The sequence below is a fragment of the Anarhichas minor genome, unplaced genomic scaffold, assembly GCF_050575085.1.
Source record: "Anarhichas minor isolate MPS153535 unplaced genomic scaffold, ASM5057508v1 ptg000043l, whole genome shotgun sequence".
Lineage (NCBI taxonomy): Eukaryota > Metazoa > Chordata > Actinopteri > Perciformes > Anarhichadidae > Anarhichas > Anarhichas minor.
The window spans coordinates 5,265,451-5,284,067 of record NW_027466489.1 but is presented as its reverse complement, the minus strand read 5'-3'; the positions used below and the strand labels follow the sequence as shown (position 1 = coordinate 5,284,067).

General features: G+C 42.3%; 3 protein-coding genes across 8 annotated transcripts in view; 2 read left to right on the top strand and 1 right to left on the bottom strand.

The window, feature by feature from the left end:
* The first annotated feature begins 840 nt into the window (after positions 1-840).
* On the top strand, positions 841-6,631 carry utp3 (UTP3 small subunit processome component). 2 transcript variants are annotated; one of them, XM_076111183.1, is made up of 16 exons: positions 841-1,045; positions 1,286-1,373; positions 2,998-3,054; positions 3,152-3,208; positions 3,294-3,420; positions 3,501-3,569; positions 3,679-3,800; positions 4,133-4,288; positions 4,388-4,459; positions 4,762-4,802; positions 4,883-4,979; positions 5,150-5,287; positions 5,377-5,507; positions 5,587-5,677; positions 6,132-6,239; positions 6,348-6,631. In XM_076111183.1, exons 1-16 carry the CDS (start codon positions 1,029-1,031, stop codon positions 6,435-6,437), a joined length of 1,461 nt encoding a protein of 486 aa, XP_075967298.1. In that variant the 5' UTR covers positions 841-1,028; the 3' UTR covers positions 6,438-6,631. The 2 variants fall into 2 exon arrangements, with proteins under 2 accessions (XP_075967298.1, XP_075967297.1); XM_076111182.1 differs by having other exon boundaries at positions 6,132-6,631.
* On the bottom strand, positions 5,940-13,027 carry ppcs (phosphopantothenoylcysteine synthetase). Of its 3 annotated transcripts, none has more exons than XM_076111186.1 (4): positions 12,896-13,027; positions 7,519-8,059; positions 7,336-7,439; positions 5,940-7,186 (listed from the first exon to the last, which is right to left on the bottom strand). In XM_076111186.1, exons 2-4 carry the CDS (start codon positions 8,054-8,056, stop codon positions 6,869-6,871), a joined length of 960 nt encoding a protein of 319 aa, XP_075967301.1. In that variant the 5' UTR covers positions 8,057-8,059; positions 12,896-13,027; the 3' UTR covers positions 5,940-6,868. The 3 variants fall into 3 exon arrangements, with proteins under 3 accessions (XP_075967301.1, XP_075967299.1, XP_075967300.1); XM_076111184.1 differs by lacking the exon at positions 12,896-13,027 and adding an exon at positions 8,673-8,745; XM_076111185.1 differs by lacking the exon at positions 12,896-13,027 and adding an exon at positions 8,567-8,731.
* foxj3 (forkhead box J3) overlaps positions 11,886-18,617 on the top strand; it is a 69,306-nt gene continuing 62,574 nt past the window's right edge. The window contains exon 1 of one of the 3 annotated variants that reach the window (XM_076111181.1): positions 11,886-12,272. The gene's annotated coding sequence lies outside the window, so the exon portion shown is untranslated. Of the gene's footprint in view, positions 12,373-18,617 lie in introns of all 3 variants that reach the window. The other 2 variants (XM_076111178.1, XM_076111179.1) reach the window with 2 other exon arrangements.

Below are 18,617 nucleotides of genomic sequence, written 5' to 3'. Positions count from 1 at the left end.
GAAGGTATGAGATCAATGTAACAAATGGTTTTAAAGGAAGATGCTGAGCATGCTGATAAGATGGTAAAAGGTCCAAAGTAAAAAGCAGGTACCAATACACAGCCTTTAAAGTTATACTTTACAAGCCAAAAAATATACATCTAAATGATTCATTACAACTGTTTCCCAGCAGTAAGCTAAGTTGTGGCACAGTGGAGAAAACTTTTTAAAATCACAATGTAGAGAAATTCTGGGACAGACAACTATTAACAAATTAACAAAGAGACAAAATATATAATGTATAAACTGAATACGTGAAAATTGTGTAGAAAATTAATAGATCTTTAAACTGAGTTTTCAATTTATTTTTAAAGTTATCAGCAGGGTTTGAATGGCCACTTTGACCTATGACCTCAGTATTGTAAAAAATGAGAAGGTACCGGAGTACTAAAGGTTTGCTGGAGATAGGGAACAAACAATGAGAGTAAAGTAGGATAATATAATAGTTTGAAATATCCAAAAGAATAGGAACAGTCTTAATATTCCCAAACATCTCACAAGCAATGGTACATATTCAATCAGATACATCAGGGTTCCTCATTTATGAAACCCTTCACCCATTACGGTTTGTTATTAAATAGTCTTGTCATATTATTTAATAACAAATTTGTGTGGGATAGTTTCCTCTGTCTGTATAACACTTTTCATTGTTATTTGGTTGACATTTGTTTGATTTTTAGCAAAGTAAATCACTACAAATAATCAATGCAATACTCCAGTACAGCAGGGGGCGGTATGCATCTTTCACATCGCTGTGTAGACCACTATTTAAAGTACAGAAGAAGAAGAAGAAATCACGGAAGCACATGGTAACCAAAAGCAAAGCGGAGACGTGAAGATCCAGCTCTACTCAACTGGATATTTACAGTTTTCATTCGCATTTCTTTCCAGATATCAACACGGACGTTGAACCGTGTAGTTCGGTAATCGTTGCTACGTCCTGTTTTGTTCGTAAACGTGAAAACAAACACGATTAATTCTTTGCCATCATGGTTCGAACAAAAAGGTGAGTTTGGCTAAAGTTAGCCCACATCGGAGTTGTTTGTATGTTTAAAGTAATGGTTATTCTAACGTTAAACTTAGTCTCTTTACACTGTTTAATCCGATTTCATATGGTCATTACCGGGGGTTGTGTTACAATCATGTCCTACAGGAACTTCACAGATATTCTAGTAATGTAAACATCATTTGAATGTTGCAGAGCAGAGATTAAGTAGACCTCTTTCTCTTTGATTTTATTGCTCAGGACTATAAAGATACCAAGGCCAAAAAAGACCGAGCGGTATGATGAAGATGACCCTGAAGCCTACAAGAGCATGCCTGTCCCTGATAAGGTAAGAGGAGTTAAAAGATCTGTCCCTGATGAGGTAAGAGTTAAAAGATCTGTCCCTGATGAGGTAAGAGTTAAAAGATCTGTCCCTGATATGGTAAGAGTTTAAAGATCTGTCCCTGATATGGTAAGAGTTTAAAGATCTGTCCCTGATATGGTAAGAGGAGTTAAAAGATCTGTCCCTGATGAGGTAAGAGTTAAAAGATCTGTCCCTGATATGGTAAGAGTTTAAAGATCTGTCCCTGATGAGGTAAGAGGAACCACCAGAACATCTGTCCCTCCTGAAGCTTATAACGCTGATAGAAAGGTCCGTCACAGCATGTTGTATGTGTGTTGTATGTACAATATGATTCCAGTTAGACAGAGTTGCATGACATAAACGTGTTTAAAATATGTCAAAAGTTTTATTTCATTTCTACAATATCACACACAAGAGGAAGGTTCACGGAAAAAAACATTCAATACTAGAGGTTCAGCACACTCAGAGCAGAATAAATATGTTTGTATTATACTGTATATTAATTTATACCTAAGGAGAACGTTACAATATGCTTCGTAATAATATATCAAAAGATCGTATTTTGGGTTTCTACCAGAACATCTTTACATGCTTAAAGTAAAAAAAGATAAATAAATATTGCTAACATTGTCTATCTGAAGAAAAAAAAACAGTATTCACAAATGCTCCGTTTTAGTGCCCGTCTCTTGAAGCCCCATATCTAAAAATGCCCAGTCGGCTGTAATTGGCTTGTGGCACAAATATGGTGCACCTTTTGCAAATGTAGTTCTCAAGCCCGGCTGCACAATACTCAGTTGGAGGGCAGTATATTCTAGTGAGATGCATGTGACTTAGGAAACGGAGACTTATCTGAGTGGCTTGCTGAATAACGATCTCTGCAGCCCACAAGAACTGACCGGGTTGTGTTATTTCACAGTCTGTGGGTTGGTAGGCACTCCAGACACCCAAATGTATGTGCACAAGCGCTGAAAAAGTGATTTATTTTTAAATGATGTGTCCCCTTTCATATCGGTGGATACAGTGCAGACAAATGTAACTCAATCTAGAGCTGAGCAATATTGCTATATGTTTTTATAAGTACGGGAGGTGATTTCCCCAAAGTCAGAGCCCACTGCAGTGTAAACGATGAAAAGTTATAAATGTTTTATTATCGTGGCGGCCTGATCTAAAAAGCTAGAGTGATGTGTATTGACTACACACTTACCTTTTGGGGGGATTTGTTTCCTCACCTGACGACAGTATCATCCCACCTGTACCCCAGGGCCACCACTTTGCTTTTCATAACCGTCGGTGATGTGCTGCTTCTTTTACACACTGATTTTCTTTCATCGATTACTTTAATATCAATAATATCTTGACTGTTGTATGTCTCAGTAGTAATGTGGAAACGAAGGCCAAACAGTTCAAACTGGGGAATAATAATACTCCCATTTTAAAACCTTTCTTTAATACTCTTACGTTCTTATAGTGACCACAGTCTGCTGATATGTAGTCTACTACATCAAACAAGCCGCTCTCAACCATCAAACTGTCCCCATGTGAACTCTGCTTTGGCGTTGTCGTTACTTTCAACAGTCGGATATGAACACGTCTCCTCTCTTCCTTTCAGAACTCCTCCCTGTACACAAAGGACAAAATTGATGAGTTTCACGATGAGAAGATTGCAGTAAGTTTACCTCAAAAGTAGATCTGTGGGACGTTCGTGGTGCTGCTGTTTTTATCCTTTCTTAACTGTTTTTGCTGCTGCGCTCTCTTTGCCACAGAAACTTCTCGCCAGCGGGGTTCAAATGGAGAGCGACCCGGAGGAACTGGATGATGAGGTGATGACTTGTGTGTTCATTTTGGATTTACCTTCAGAAAATGTATGTAGTTCAAGAAAAACTCAAGCTCAGCTGAATTTTACAGGAGGAGGTGATGGCCCTGGACGATTCAGAGGATGACGAAGACGAGGAGGAGGAGGAGGAGGAGGAGGAAGAAGAAGAGGATGAGGGGACAGACATGGAGAGTGATCTCGAGGCCAAAAAAGAAGACGGTAAACATAAAAACATCCGTTTACGCCCAGGACTTGTTTTAATGTCATTCTATCTTATCTAACTTTGTCGTCCTCCTCAGATCTTCCTAATGAAATGGCATGGGGCAACAGGAAGAAGATGTTCTACGACGCTGACTTTGTCACCACCAGTAAGCATCTGTTATCTCCAGCCATATTGTCATTGGAGCCATTCATGATCATGTTGTTGTCTGTGTGGCTAACTTTCGCTAATGCTAAATGTAAATTGTGTCATCACAGAGGGGAGATCTCAAGACGAGTTGGAGGCCGAGGAGCGAGAGGAAGAAGAAGAGGCTAAAAATGTCCAGAAACGTTTAGCTGCAAATCTGAGCGAGGAGGATTATGATTTAAACTTGTTTCAGGTATTTTGTCTTTGTTGTTCTCTCCTGTACACCTGCAGGTTCAACATGTGATGATAGAATGTGTTTCTGTCATCACACGTCTGGTCGATTCTCAGGAACGCCTTGAGCGAATTTCTTCAAATTTGAAGGATGAACTGTGACCTCACAAAACACATTTTGGGCCATAACTCGAGAATTCATATGCTAACTATGACAATTTCACACAGATGTCTAATAGGATAAGATGATGACATTTTGGACCGACATGGGCGTAAACTGCAACATGAGGCGTACAACCGAGAGGCCGTGGTTCTAATTTGTTTACTGCGGTTGTTTTATGTGTCTAAATGAAGGAATTTGCCGTGGAGGAGAAGGATGAAAACAAGACTGTTGAAAAAGAAGCGAGGATTGTGAAAGACCTGAAGCAGATGTCCCAGAAGGAAAAAATGAAACTTTTAAAAAAGGAGTCACCGGAGCTGCTTGAACTTATTCAGGACTTCAAGGCAAAGGTAAAACACACGCATGTGACCAAAACACATCCGGAAAAACAAGCTCCGACTTAATTTGCCACAGACCAACGTGTAATTGATGCCACTTGTTGTCTGCAGCTCAATGAACTAAAGGATGAGCTGCAGCCTCTCATGCAGATGGTCAAGGAGGGAAAGATCCCACCAGGAAAGGTGAGCGCATGGAGTTACTTTTCCAGCTGTGAATTTGTCCCCAGACTGAATTCTGAAGGCTATGCTCGTCATCTTTGTAATAACAATGTATCAGATTACAATGTGAACGAAGTCGTGATGAACCCACAGTCTTAGAGCTTCAGCTATGACACACCATCTACAGCCTGTTTATGATAAAATGATTGTTTCCATAACGTGCTTAACCCGGGGCTGTATGAGTATTCACATTGAAATCTACCACGGCCGTGATTAGGTCCTTGAGATGGCTGTAATCTGAATCATTGTCGTCCTGTTTTCCAAAGGGTGCCGACTACCTCAAGACGAAACAGCAACTGTATCTGAAGTAAGTTGTAATCGTATAACATGTTGCAGAATCACATCGTCGTCCTTCGTTGCGCGGCTAATGATCGTTTCCTACCGTAGTTACTGCACGAACATCAGTTTCTACTTGGTGCTGAAGGCAAAACGGATCCCCGCTCACAACCATCCAGTGATTGAAAGACTGCTGACCTACAGAAATGTAAGCCAACACAACTTTAAATATTTACATTTTGGACCGCATCCTTTGGTGTGTCACTGTTTGAGATCACACTGCCGGTGTCATGGGATTCCATGAATATGTCCTCTACGTACACAACCACATCAGGCTGCAGCCCTCTGTCTCACGGACTCTTCTATTCCTGTCTGCAGCTCATCAATGAGCTCGGCTCAGTAGACGCTCGGCTTGCACCTCAGTTTCACAAGCTGCTAGCCGGTGAGGACAAAGACAAGACCACCAGCAGACCAGCAGGGGAAAAGAAGACCAGAGTCGCCAGCAAGAAGGAAAAGGTGAGCTTTGTGTTTTTATTCTCTCTTCGAATCGGTTGCTGGTGTTTTAATACGGAGTTTAAATGGTAACGCGTGCACGTCGTTGGCAGGATTCTGGAGAAACTAATCCTGAGGTTGAGGAGGACTCCGACCTGGACGAGGAAGCCGCTCTGCGTTTCTACAGAGAAATTGAGCAGCGGTTGAAATTGAAGAGAAAGGGCAAAGACCCAGAAGCTGAAGAGTAAGGATGATTTGAGTCTTCAAAATAGCAGTTGGGACAAAGTCAACTGGGGATCTGATGAATGTTCAATGTGTTGCAGGATGGAGGAGAAAGAAGACGAGCAGCAGCAGCAGCAGCAGCAGCAGCAGCAGGAGGAGGATCCAGATGCTAAGAGAGGAATCACTTACCAGGTACAGAGTTACAACCACTTACAGTCAGATGCTCTTAGCTAGATTAACACAACAGCATCAGGTCAGGTGATTGATAACAATTAGCCAACAACTGAATATATCATCCCAGTGATTATTTGTACAAAGATTTACTTTTATGCTGGACTAACAAACCTGAATTTATTATCTAATACAGGTTTATATATAAAAACAGGATTTGTGTTAGAATTTAGTTTTACGGCAGCTCAGGTCTTTTCTGTATGTGGACAAATCTCAAAGAGGGTAACATGTATATTTCTTTATTGTTTTTGGGGTCATGAGTGCGCCTCCTGAGAAGCTACAAGTACATCAGAGCAAGCTTACACATGATTTTTTTTCTCAATATAATTACACGGTGCTCCTCGCACTGCATTTACATGTTTAACTGTCATTTCTGAACAGTTTTTCTAATAACGTGCCTCTACCTATTCCACAGATGGCCAAGAACAAGGGGCTCACACCCAAGAGGAAGAAGATTGATCGTAATCCCAGAGTCAAGCACAGAGAGAAGTTCAGACGAGCCAAAATCCGCAGAAAGGGCCAGGTTTGTTTCCCTCTAAAGCTTCTGGGAACTGTCTCTGTCTGTCGGCTCCTCGGTTTGAATCAAGAGTACATGTGGTCGTGTCAAACACGTTGCGTTCTTATTCACCAGGTGCGAGATGTTCGTCGGGAGGAGACGAGATACAGCGGAGAGCTGTCCGGTATCCGTGCTGGTGTCAAGAAGAGCGTCAAACTTAAGTAACCGTGCCAGCATCTACACTGTGCTGCCCGGTAGAGTCACAGGATTGGAATATTACCAATGGACTGTACTTGTAATCTTTCTTATAGGTGTGTAGCAAAGCATGTCACTCAATTATTCAGCTGTCAATAATTGTTGTTGAAAAATCTGTTCTAGATCATTGCATCATATGAATAAACATTTAATACACTTTCAAACTTGTATGTTGTACCTGTTCAGAGACACCATCATAACCAAGGTCTGTTTTTAGAGCACATTAAAAGGACACGGGAAGCCGTCATCTGTTAATAGTTATAATTATTACTCAAGTTATGCAACCTTACAGCAGAACAGGCAATCAAAGCCAAACTCGGGATCTGGTAAGAGCACCAACAACAACGTAGAGCTGCGTCATCGACTCAAACATGCAGTGTTGATGCTTTCTGTCAACCTCCTTATTGAGTTATGAACTTGTTGTGCGCCGATGTCAGGTTGCTCACTATCCTCTCCTCTATCTCCACGTCGTTCTTCACATCCTCCTCTGTGATGATCAGCTCAGCCTGAGTTTCGGGGGTCACCACCACCACATAACCCCGTCTAGAGTCCAGCACGTTGGCCACTACCACCTGGTGCCTGTAGGTGTCCAGAGCCCGCCGGGCCTTGTCCAGCAGGATGGCCGCGTCCGTCTCCAGCTTAAAGGATATGACAAAAGCTCGAGGTGCCCAGTCCTTCACCAGCGGAGACAGTATCTTAGGGACCATGTTCAGGCTGAGCTGAAGGGGAGAAGAGAAAAAAAGTTTATTCTCATTAATTACAAGGTTAAGAAGTCTACAGCTAAACGCAGTGACCGACTTTGAGCCGTGCTGCTTGCGAGGCTAAAAAAATGATTTATATTTGCTCGAACTTTTATTTTCTCACTCACTTGAAGTGGTCCATTGGAAGACTGGATTTTGTGTTCAGGCATCTCTGATGCTGGGATATAGAAATCAGACACAGCTGCAGCCAAGTAAAACATGGCCTCGGATCCTGAGTGCAGAATACGGAGTTATGAACAATATGCTGGATGAGAGCCACAACCTGGAACCTGGAAGTTGTTATTCTGTACCTATTGTGCTGAGCGCCTTTGCTGCTGCTTTGAGCAGATGCAGATACTCGGACAGAGTGCTGAACTCTACGGGCAGAAGGAGTTCGCCTTCCGTCACTTCCTGGTATCGCTTCAGCGCTTTGGCAATGTTGGGAAGCACCTGCTGGTTGACCACCACTTCACCAGAGTTACTGGATGATGCTCCTCCTCCTCCACTGAACTTTAGGGCATCCAGCATGTTTATGTTTGAGAACATCCGCGCGTAGGGGTAAAGGGAGCGATGCCTGTGTAGGAAGATGACGGCGTAGCCGGAGTCCATGAAATACTCTGCCGAGGAGGCTCCTCGTCTGCCGCTGCTGAAGTTATCGAGGAAGCGAACAGTGCGGGACTCGAGGGGCACTTTGGTGCCCCCTGATGTGATGAGGACCACCCTGCGACCTGCTGCCACATGACGCCTGGCGAAAGCAGCCATCTTCTCTTTGACCTCCTCGACGTGGGAGGGAACGGCAAATTCTTCAGCTAGCTTTCCGTCAATGGAAGATATTCTGGGTTTAGCCATCACCTAATATATGAGAGAGAGAGAGAGAGAGAGAGAGAGAGAGAGAGAGAGAGAGAGAGAGAGAGAGAGAGAGAGAGAGAGAGAGAGAGACCACAAATGCATTTGTGGCTTTCTGCACAATCAATTCAATCGAAAGCCCAATACACATGTATGGTAATGACTGTGGATATCTGAAATGTTCTTTTTGATTAGAAGAATTCAATTCCAAATATTTGCAATATATATCCAGTCCAGCTATTCAATATTTAAACGACCACCTATACTTCTAAAGGATTTAAAGATACGTTTAGTTGAACTAGTCCAATCAAAGTTACACAGATCTGTAAAAAACACTATTTCTTCTCGTAATTGTGGATATCTTTATTTACCATTCTGACTAGTGACAATAGAATTTCGACAAAGTGAAACGCTGTTATGAACAGCTAAAATGTAACACTTGGTAATTACAGGTAGGAGTGTAAATAGATTTAACGTTAACACGTCTTGTCACAACACACCACGTTACGTTACCTGCTATTAGACGATCATTAACCACCGTGACAGCACCCTGAATACAGTAAAACAACGACGCTTGTTTCAACACAACAGTTAAAGATATAACTGCGAAATGTCCTACTTTGTATTGGTTGTTTCTCAGTCCGCTTCTTCACAACAACTTCTGCACTTCCTGAAACCACCGAGCAGAATTCTTCGGGCTTTATAAATACAGAAGAAACTCGTCAGCGCCCCCGGTGGCCGCAGGCGGTACTACCGCTACCGCCATCACTGGTATTTATGAGTCAAGTCAAATAATGTCGTGCGTCAATTATTGTTTTTCACTTTCATATAATGTGCCATTAGCATCACCAGTGGCGCACACAGACACCCAGAGGGCCGAGGGGAAGTTCCTCTTAAAGGGGATCTTTTGAACTGGACTGTCCCCACTGCCACATTGAAGTGTTTGACGTTGATCTGGAGTATTAGGTGCTCATCTTCTCTTTAGTCTCCTTTTTGTGAATAGTCTTAAAAGTTCTCACTTCCTCAAAAATGCTGGTTGGATCCAGAGGTACGATGCATAATTGATTATTGTAGGCTACATTCTTTTGCAATCATAAAATCTAAATCATCAACAATTCTAGCCTATCCATTTGAATCTCCCCGAGATTTGTATGTGAAATTGCAGGTACAAGAATTACTTTGAAATACCAAGTAGGACTCGCTGTAGTTTATTCTTTTAGTGTGTTTTCTTTCTCCCCGAAACTTCATACAGAGTAAAAAAAAAAACCTTTTGATATACATAAAGGCCAGACGAGCTTGTTATTCGTCACATTGGATCTTCACCAGGTTACATATTTACTACACATTTTACATCTTGCTCTTGACCTTTGTTATGTTTTAATTTATCATATATTTTTTATTTTGGATATGACTCGATAACGTGATGTCTCCCTGCAGAGACCGCCATGATGGACTACATGTTCCCAGGAAAAATGTTGCTTTGCTAAATTAAAGACTGGTGTGAAAACATCTGCACAGGGGTTTATTGCAAACCTTTCCGACTGAATGTACGGTTTTACCTGTAGTGTCAGATAAGCAGCATTATGAAAAGGTGTTGTGTCCAAAAACTCTAATTATGTGTTTCAATCTAAAGCTGCACTTTGAACTGAAAGGCAGGGAAACGTTTTGTTTTAAAATGATTAATCATTTACTGGGCAAATGATGTATTAACAGCAGTGCCACTGACCGACCCACAGGAGGCGCTGTTGCCCCGCTGAACAGACGTCCACAACATTTCACCATGGCTGCATGTCCTTGATGCACGTTTGATTGTGTTGATTAAGCTGATCGGTTTCCGCACATTTCGTGTTTATGTTTGTTCACGCTTATAAAAAAGAAATGGTCATTTTACTGAGACACCACCAGTTAAATAGAAAATGTAAGCGTTGGTTCAGGTGTTTTCAAAACACATACCTGGAGTGCTGTGTCTCAGTTCAAGAGACACTCAGTCAGGATATATGAAATTGGAAAAGTCCAAAGTCAATACAATACAAAATAGCAACTATCACATAAGAAGAACAATTTAAATCAAATAGCCCAAGAGCAAAATATATAGATACAATATTTAGTTTATAATCAACTTGTAAAAAGACAAAAACACAACAAAGATCTGTGTAGGTCTCATATGGGACTTTTTTTCAGACCGATTGTTTTCCACTGATGACATTTGTCTGATGCCTTCAGCTGGAGAACTGTGAGACTGAAAGGACCTATTTAGTGAAACCATAAAGTAATATTTCAAGGCCTCAAAAGTAACATGTTTCAACACTTTGTCATAACAATACATACAACAAATAGTATCTATAAAACATGATGCAATAACTCAAATCTACCACATACAAACGTTTAGCTCTGAAGTACGGAGAGTAATTTGAGACGAGGTCAGTGTGAGCTCACAGGGCTGCTGAGGACCAGGGCTGCAGTTCCCATTGAGGACATTCAGGTCATGTCCTTGTTTTGTTTTTTCCTGGAAATTTAACTTCAAGTGCAGTTTACGCTGTACAATGGAGAGTGAGACATGCTGGGATTTTTAAAGTTATTTCAAACTCATTTTCTTTTAAAAGATTTTTGGGCCAAGAAAAAAGAAAGAATGAATGAATTTAGTATTTCACCAGTAGAATATGAAACAGCATTTAGCCTAGTATGGAACTCGAGGACATACTGAAATTGAAACAATAAATGATTATGTTTAGAGAAAGACTGGTATTTATTTTTTCAGCAGTAGTCGTCAAATGAATGGTGCAATCATCTTGTTTGTAGTATATTCTGTTAGTGGAATCAAAAGCAGTAAAATTAGAGTTCGAGGCTTATAAGGAATTAAATAGGGGGGCAGATATTATTAGATATTGCCCTGTAGGGCTATCAAGGCCTATGTTGTCCATGTCCAAGTTTTATTACCAATCATTTTATTTCATCATATGCAACTCCTACAATATGTGTATTTTAATCTTGTATTGAATATTTGATATGTTTTTATCAGCTTCCGTGTATTAGCACTACTTTAAGATTAATCTTTATAAAAATGTTTATAAGTTATAATTTAAGGCATTACTGATTAATAACTTAAATTATTATATGCTAGATCAGTTATCATCCATTTATAATAACAACAACTTTCAGGTTGCCATCTTGTTAAATATTCTGCTATAGGTGTTTATCCTCCAGCAAATCATGTAGTGACCCATAATGGAGGACTTCCACTTCTGGAAAAACCGGCAGCAAATCTGGACCCAAATCAATTTATTAACAAACTATTAACATGCATAACTGCAGACTTAAATTAGGCTTATTAAAGCCTAATTCTAAGTATTAATAGATTACCATCATGTAATATGATTAGGCATATTGTGCAATATTACCAAAGGATAAAGAGATATTTTTCACAACCCAGCAACCCAAACGTTCTTCCTATTATCGACTTGTAACTGAAACATGTAAATTGATTACCCTGTAATGAAGCCATAAATTACAACTTTATTTTATAAAAGGCGACTATATGGACTCATGTGTCTGGAAATAAAGTTGAATTATCAGACAGTGGTGCCCACGTGGACTATCTTCTACTTTTTCTGCTTTCATTCTGCGATCCTGTCTCATTACTTGCGTGTTTTCACTTCTTCATTTAATAGGCAATAATCTAACGCCATGAGGCACTTTGGGTTGTATTCACCGGCAATGCGCCGTAAATAAAGCTGATTTGTTGCTCAACTGATTGATAGATAGACAAGCTCGTGTGTGGGTTCACCCGCTGCTGTTGTGCGTTTGACCGCGCGCTAGTTTCTGTGGCGGCAGGGTGGTGAGAGAGAAAAAGAGAGAGCGAGAGAGAGACAGAGACAGAAACCTTCATGTGCGTCGTCGTATGTGAAAGTAGTTCCGGGCACCTAACCCAAACGGGGGAGAGTCCCGGATGTTGGCTCGGCCGCCGAGAGAAAGGCGAACCGGAGAAGGCGGAGAGAAGCTGAAGAGGGACGCCACGGCACCGCGGGCACACACCGGCGAAGCTACGGCTACGAAGCTTCTTTGCACAGGACGATAACGTGAAGAGCACGGGACACTCCGGGGGAGCCCCCGCTAGCTCAAGAAGAAGAAGAAGAAGAGGAGGTGGAAGGAAGGGGAGGGGGGCAGCTCAAACTACCGTCAGGATTACAGAGAGCCACCGTCACAGCAGCGTTCACCCAGAGTAAGTGAGCTACACGGGCATGGAAGTTTAACTAAGGCCCACGAAATGGACGACTTTAACGGGGAAGTGAGCCGCACTGAAGTTCTGTGGATTGAGCCCGGTGAGCAGGCCTTGGCACACGGCTCTCCGCTCGCTGTGGCGGGGCGTGCGGGGGGACACCGTTTTCCTCATGGAGCCAGTCAGTGTGTGTCCCTGTGGTCAGTGTTTAGAACACCACAGTCGTGTTGCTGTAACTCTCCCAAGTTGACAGCTCTTTCGTTAGCCTGCTAGCACCGCCGTGCAACCGGTGACAACTGACAGGGCAACTTTGACAGCTAGCTAGCCAGTTTTGGTAGCCAGCTAACTTTAGCTGAGCGTTGTCGGCGCCCTCTCCTGAGCCAGGAATGTGTGTGTGAGAGAGAGTGTGTGTTATAACCACCTAATGCGAGTATTCCTCGCATTAGGTGGTTATAATAACCTATCCCAGCCCTTCAACAGCTATCGTTAGCTAGCTGTTTGGTATGTGAGACGTTGTGTGTCCTGCATTAAATCTGTCTGTGTGTGTGTGTGTGTGTGTGTGTGTGTGTGTGTGTAAAGCCAGTGTCGCTTGGCTTTCCTGCACGCTCTGATGATATTTGACTCACAGCTGTTGCAGTGTGTTTTCTCGTCTGTCAATCGTCTGTTTCTCAGGCGGCTGGTTAAACTCCTCTTGAAAAATAACGATCCTCGTATGTAAAAACTAGTCTATCTTTATGGGAACGGCGCAGGTTTGTCATGTGGCCGGACAATCAACAAGTGCAAAAGCATGTTTCTGGTGAATTTTGTGCGACTGAATGTAATCTCTGGACCGTGTCTGTGCCTCTGGTGGGGGTGGTGGTGGTGCTATACCCTTGTGGATTGCCCTGAGATGGCACAGACGGTGTTGCAGTTAAATATTTGGACCCGTGTGCACGACATTTCTCAGGGCATGCTTCTCTCTGCTTTGATGTTTTAACCAGTCTCTGTGTGTGATCGCACGAGGCAGACACTGATTAGTTAATGCTACGACTTTAAACTAAACAGCTGTGGCATTTGCGTGCAGCTGTATACAAAACGGTGCCCTTGCGTTACCCTGACGGCCTTTATTGGAGGATGGATGACTGAACTCTTAATTTGCCCCGCTGTCAACTTGTGCAAGTTGTATCAATGATGTCACGTTGTTATTTTAACGACCGAGATGCAATGGGGTGCAAATGAATAGCTGTTCCTTTTTTTTTTTTTTTTATATATATACTTCCATTCTCCCAAGTTTATTTTGTCATACAGCCAGCATAAATGGGTTGAATTTATGACTAAAAGAAAACATTATAAATTCCCCCAGAATATCCCTAACCCTGCCAGACCTTCTGCTTCGACTAACAAAATGCCCAAAGTGTTAGTCAGCACCCACAATCAAAGGTCAGACCTAGTTTGCTTCTTCATCACCCATCCTTTAAATAGCAGGCCTACAGCGAGCCGTCTGGATCCAGCTTCAGAATTACACATGCTTTGAGTTTGGATGTCACTCCATCCAGGTAAGCAGAGCCGGAGTAGCTGCATGTGTCACAGTGTCTAGAAATGAGAAAGCACGGTTGTCAGTCGCTCTGTCACATCCTGTGAGTTGTCCCGCTGCTGTACTTTCTCTTGCTCTCGGAAAGGCTCCATGTGCACTTTATGTTAATTGGCGTTTATTTATCGCAGTGTCCTTAGGCTCGGTCACTGACAGACTCCTCACTCGGTCATGGGAAATACTTAAATCCTCTGCCATTCATGAAATTCAGCTTTTTTTTTTTAAATAAAGAGTTGTTTTTATAAGCAATAACTTATGTCAATTAAAACAACTATGTGAAACGCAGCAGTGGAACAATGGGCACAGGCAGCGGAAGTGGCATTTTGCTGTTGTTTGCTAGCTGGCTGTTAAAGAATAGGCCTAGAGTGCAGCCAATGCCTGCTTTTCTTAAAGATTGCATGCAGAGATATGAATCACGGCACACACATTGCAGAGTTTGTCCCTTCGGAGCTCTACTACAACATCTATTAAATTCTGTTAGTTTATAGTTAATCAGTTTTGTTCACGACTGGAGATGTTGTGTGTGCTCAGATGAAAATGCTCATGTTAATGCATGTTTTGGCTGATTTATAAGCCTTTTTAGTAGTTGTTATTTCCTATTTCACATCAAATCAAATTGAGCAGAGTTAGTAACTTTTTATGACTACCTTATTTATTTTTTATTTTTTTAAACAACCTCAAGATGTTGATGAATGGATTGAGCAGTTGTGAAGAAAGTATAGAGAAGATTACACATCTGTTTATTCTCACAGTAACCATTTAAAAGTGTGAATTGGATGATGTGTTACAGCTTCCCTTTAATGGTGGCGTTAGCCTGCAGTGGTGTTTGAGAAGTCTGTTGCCTAATGGTTTAAAAACACAACACCTAGTTCTCCAAGGTCTTCCTGTTGTTCTGTGCGTGAATGGTGGCAGTAACATGTTTTCGTCTGTCATCTCTGAGGAAAAATCACTTTGTCTTCATCCGTAAAGCGATAGTATATCATTTAATACATTAAATGGAATTGTGACATGATATGGAGCTCATTTTGATGGATGTCAAGGGTGGGTCTGCAAGCCCGTACAGTAGACTTTACAACAGGTTTCTACTTTTTAAATGCAAGCGCCTCATTTTGAATTCAGTGTGTGGCCCTGTGCCTAGCCCCATCTCACTGAGAGGCTTTTTAATTCCTCCCCTTGTTGAAGTGATTATTCAAATGGCCATCCGTGAGATGCAGTTATCAGACTCCTGGTGGTAGTTGAGCCTGTGGCAACATGAATGGCCATCACAGCCCCCCCTCCCCCTCCCCACCACCCTGTGTTGTTGGGCTTCACCCAACAGGTACTCTCTGTAGAAACCCCTGTTAGACGGCCACATCTTACCCCTCAGGCCCAAAACCTATTGTGTTATGTGATTGGCAGATGGCAATTTATTCACCAGGACGTCTGATGTATATTTTTTGGCGTGGTGTAATGCTGATGCTGTTGGTCAAAGGCCTCTTTTTTTTTTTGCATTTTTACGATGACTTTTGGTTTCAACCCAAAGTGGGCTTGTCTGAATTCCTCTCTGCTCTGAAATGTAAATGAAGTGTATTTTCACCTTTTGCATTGGGCAAAAAAACACAATTTCCTTTTCCTTTTTAAACAGCTGTTAGCTCTGCGTGGAGGCTAGGTTGTCCTCTAATGCAGGCTCAGGCCAAATGGACTGGACAATCTCCCCGTACTCCGCTTATACATCCGGTATGTGAAGTTCTGCTCTCATGGAAGCCGTGTTGGTGAGAAGGGACCGGCTCAGTCTTCATTAGCGGCGCCGTGCATCACTAGAATGCAGATGAGCTATGAAGCCATTCATCTGCTGGAAATGCCTCCCTGATTCCAATTTGAATCTTGTTTGCAGTCACATTGTGTGAGCCCACTTCTCCATGTTAAAGAAGTCTCTTTATGCGATAGATCAGAGGGGGATAATTGCACTTAAGTGAACCTCATTTAGCACTGGCCAGAGCAATTACTGTAACTGCAGTTCTAGGTGTTTTTTGGGGGCCTGGAGCTGCTGTCATTGAGTCTCTGCAGCTGAGATATCAAATGGTGAATAGAATGACATTGGCATGGCATCATGGGAATGGCAGATCCTTGGTTGGATTTTAATTAGTTTATGCAGGTTTTTGCGCGGCTCTTTTTTTTCTTCTTTTTCTTCCCAACTGAAGAAAAGCATAATTAAAAATGACAATTAGAAATGCATTATTTTAGTAATGATGGAAAATAAATTATTCTCAAGGTGCAGTAAGGTGAAAGAAGCCAGTACTCTTTCTTCAGGCCCCCCCCCCCCCCCCCCCCCCCCCCCCCGGGCTGGAGGAAGATGTTTTATCATTAATGTTATTCAGGAGCCAAATTTTGAGTTTTGCTCAGCTGGGTGCTTTAATCTATTTTTGCTGTAAATTAATGAATTTTTAAAGAGTCCCTCGCTGGATACGGGTGGATGTGGGAATACAGCGCTGGTTCAGTTTTCAAACAAACCTCTACTCCACCGTCACCCCCCCCCACCGTCACCCCCCCCCCCCCCCCCCCCCACACTCCTCACCGGATGGTGAGAGCGAATTTACTGAAGCACTACACTTTCATTTTTTTATTCATCCAGCAATACACTGCCTAGCTCTCCTCATCCCCCCCCCCCTCCCCTCTCCGTCTATGAGTTGAATCTGTCGGTGAACTAGTCCTAGCCTATATGTTGGAGTTGGATGTGGACATGAATCGGTGAGGGAAGTATGTGATGTTTAATTCAGCCGGTTTGCTGCCTAATGTTATCGGCACATTTGCTCAGATACATGATTTATCTGAATGGGATTAGCCCGTCTGGCTAATCAGGGCCTTTCTTTCTACCGGGGACCTTTACTGTTAGCAGCTACACCAGCGCTCGCTGGGTAACTTTAGAAAATGTAGGAGCAAAGAGTGGGGGTTGGTGGGGGGCTTGGTGGTTCTTGTAGTGCACGGTGGTTTCTGTGACTCATTCCAGCCTCGTTACTACGAGGCTTAAAAGACTAATAAATTTAGTGGCAAGTCTATTATGAATGTTTGGCTTGATCTTATCTCTGCATAAAGATCACGTTCAGGACCTAGACGAGGTACATGAACAGAAGTGTTTGTATGAAAATAGAACATGTGTTAGGTGGTTTTAGTGCACTAAATGTGCAAACGAAATCAGCGCTTACAAATCCCCCCCATTAAAGGGGAGTTAATGTGGTGCTTAATGACATGTAAAACAAAAGATTTCAGAGTAAAGCACTGCTGTGTCATTTTAGATTTGACTTACTCGGGTGCCAGCGAATAACCAAGTCGAAACCAATAAGACCGGCTTGACTTTTCTGTGGCTTGAATGTTTGATAATTATCATATCGTGTGCTTTGTCCTTGAGTTTTGATAGGCCCCTCAGTATCAGTGCATTTCTTTTAAGCTTTTTTATTCTTTCCCCATTAGAAGCAATTGATATGCTTATATGATTCTCACTCTTTGGAGACTTTCAAGCTGTGTGCAGCTCGCTAAGCTGACACAGCTTAAGTAATAAGAACGGGGCTTTCTTCATAGTATTCGTATATATCTGTTTTAATCATCTCAGTGGCTCCTGTGGCAGACACAGAATTCACTTCCGGGTGAAACCGCAGAATACCTGGAGACCGTTTTAATATAGAATAGATGGGTCAGTTTTTAACTAAGATAATTAAAACAAACAATGGTGGGGCTCCAACAACTGTCTGCAGATCAGCAGCCACAGAGCTGTTATTTATGACTGCTTGTACAAATTGGGGAAACTGCTCTTTCACTAAAGTACCATAGAGAAATGACAATTCAATAATGATATATTCCCAGATGTTACCACCGGCTCCCTTCTGTGGACTGCGTGTGTTTCAGGACAGTTTAGAGGTGATACCATGACAGTGACGAGTGTAGAGTCTCACGAACCAGACTGAGAAAAGAACCTGACTGATAGTGTGATAATCTGACTGTTCTGTGAGGCGGTGGTGTGTGTGTGTGTATGAGCATGAATAAACACTGGAAATATTGTACGGTTCACCAGAACTGTAGATATAATGACTCTTGATTCAAAGCGATAGGGGAGTAGCCTTGTCAACCGCAAATTTATAGCCAAGGAGTGTAGCAAACCTGGAGCCAAAAGGGAGTCAAGTTCTCCTTTAATCTACCTGCAGAAGATGGTCCGTGGTGTCTGCTGGGAGAATCTCTTCTTGCTTGTTTACTGCAGAAGTATTAGTATTTTGCAAATGCAAATTGTAATTATGTCGGCCATATAGGTTTATTGGCTTATTGCTGTGTATTGTGTGTGTGTGTTCACTGTGCAGCAATGTCTTACGAGTGAACGATTTCTCACATGTTTGAATGTCAATCTGCAGACTCGCAGAGGAAAGTCAGATCGGGTCGGCTTTAATTAAGAGCACAGTCCTAAATCTGCTTAGTAGGTTAAATAATGGAGTCTTAAGGACTGCGTTTATTCCCACATCACGACGCATCATTTATAATGAAATCCCCAAAACGGGGCACATTTCAACAGCCTCGTGTCTGTTGATCAGACTTGAAGGCCGTGTGGAGCTTCTCCATTTGTTTTGTGATTTCAGACAACGTTAATGTGGGCCGCTCCACAAATAGCTTCATGTAGAAGTTAGAGGCTGTGTGTGATGTGGTGTGTGTGTGAGGCTCATGATCTGTAGGGGTGATTGCCAAGTATTGCAGATGTGGTGTTGGTTGGGAAGGCGCTGTGGTGGATCTGTTCGACCCGATGATTTAACTCTTTTTCT

What these genes read in the sequence shown, in the direction of transcription:
- utp3 (XM_076111182.1), top strand. An exon ending in TTCACGATGAGAAGATTGCA is followed by an intron (nt 3,055 to 3,151) that starts GTAAGTTTACCT and finishes TCTTTGCCACAG; the next exon opens with AAACTTCTCGCCAGCGGGGT. An exon ending in CGAGGCCAAAAAAGAAGACG is followed by an intron (nt 3,421 to 3,500) that starts GTAAACATAAAA and finishes CGTCCTCCTCAG; the next exon opens with ATCTTCCTAATGAAATGGCA.
- ppcs (XM_076111186.1), bottom strand. Translation starts at nt 8,056, where the DNA reads ATGGCTAAACCCAGAATATCTTCCATTGACGGAAAGCTAGCTGAAGAA. An exon ending in AAAGGCGCTCAGCACAATAG is followed by an intron (nt 7,440 to 7,518) that starts GTACAGAATAAC and finishes TTCTGCACTCAG; the next exon opens with GATCCGAGGCCATGTTTTAC. An exon ending in CTTCCAATGGACCACTTCAA is followed by an intron (nt 7,187 to 7,335) that starts GTGAGTGAGAAA and finishes TCTCCCCTTCAG; the next exon opens with CTCAGCCTGAACATGGTCCC.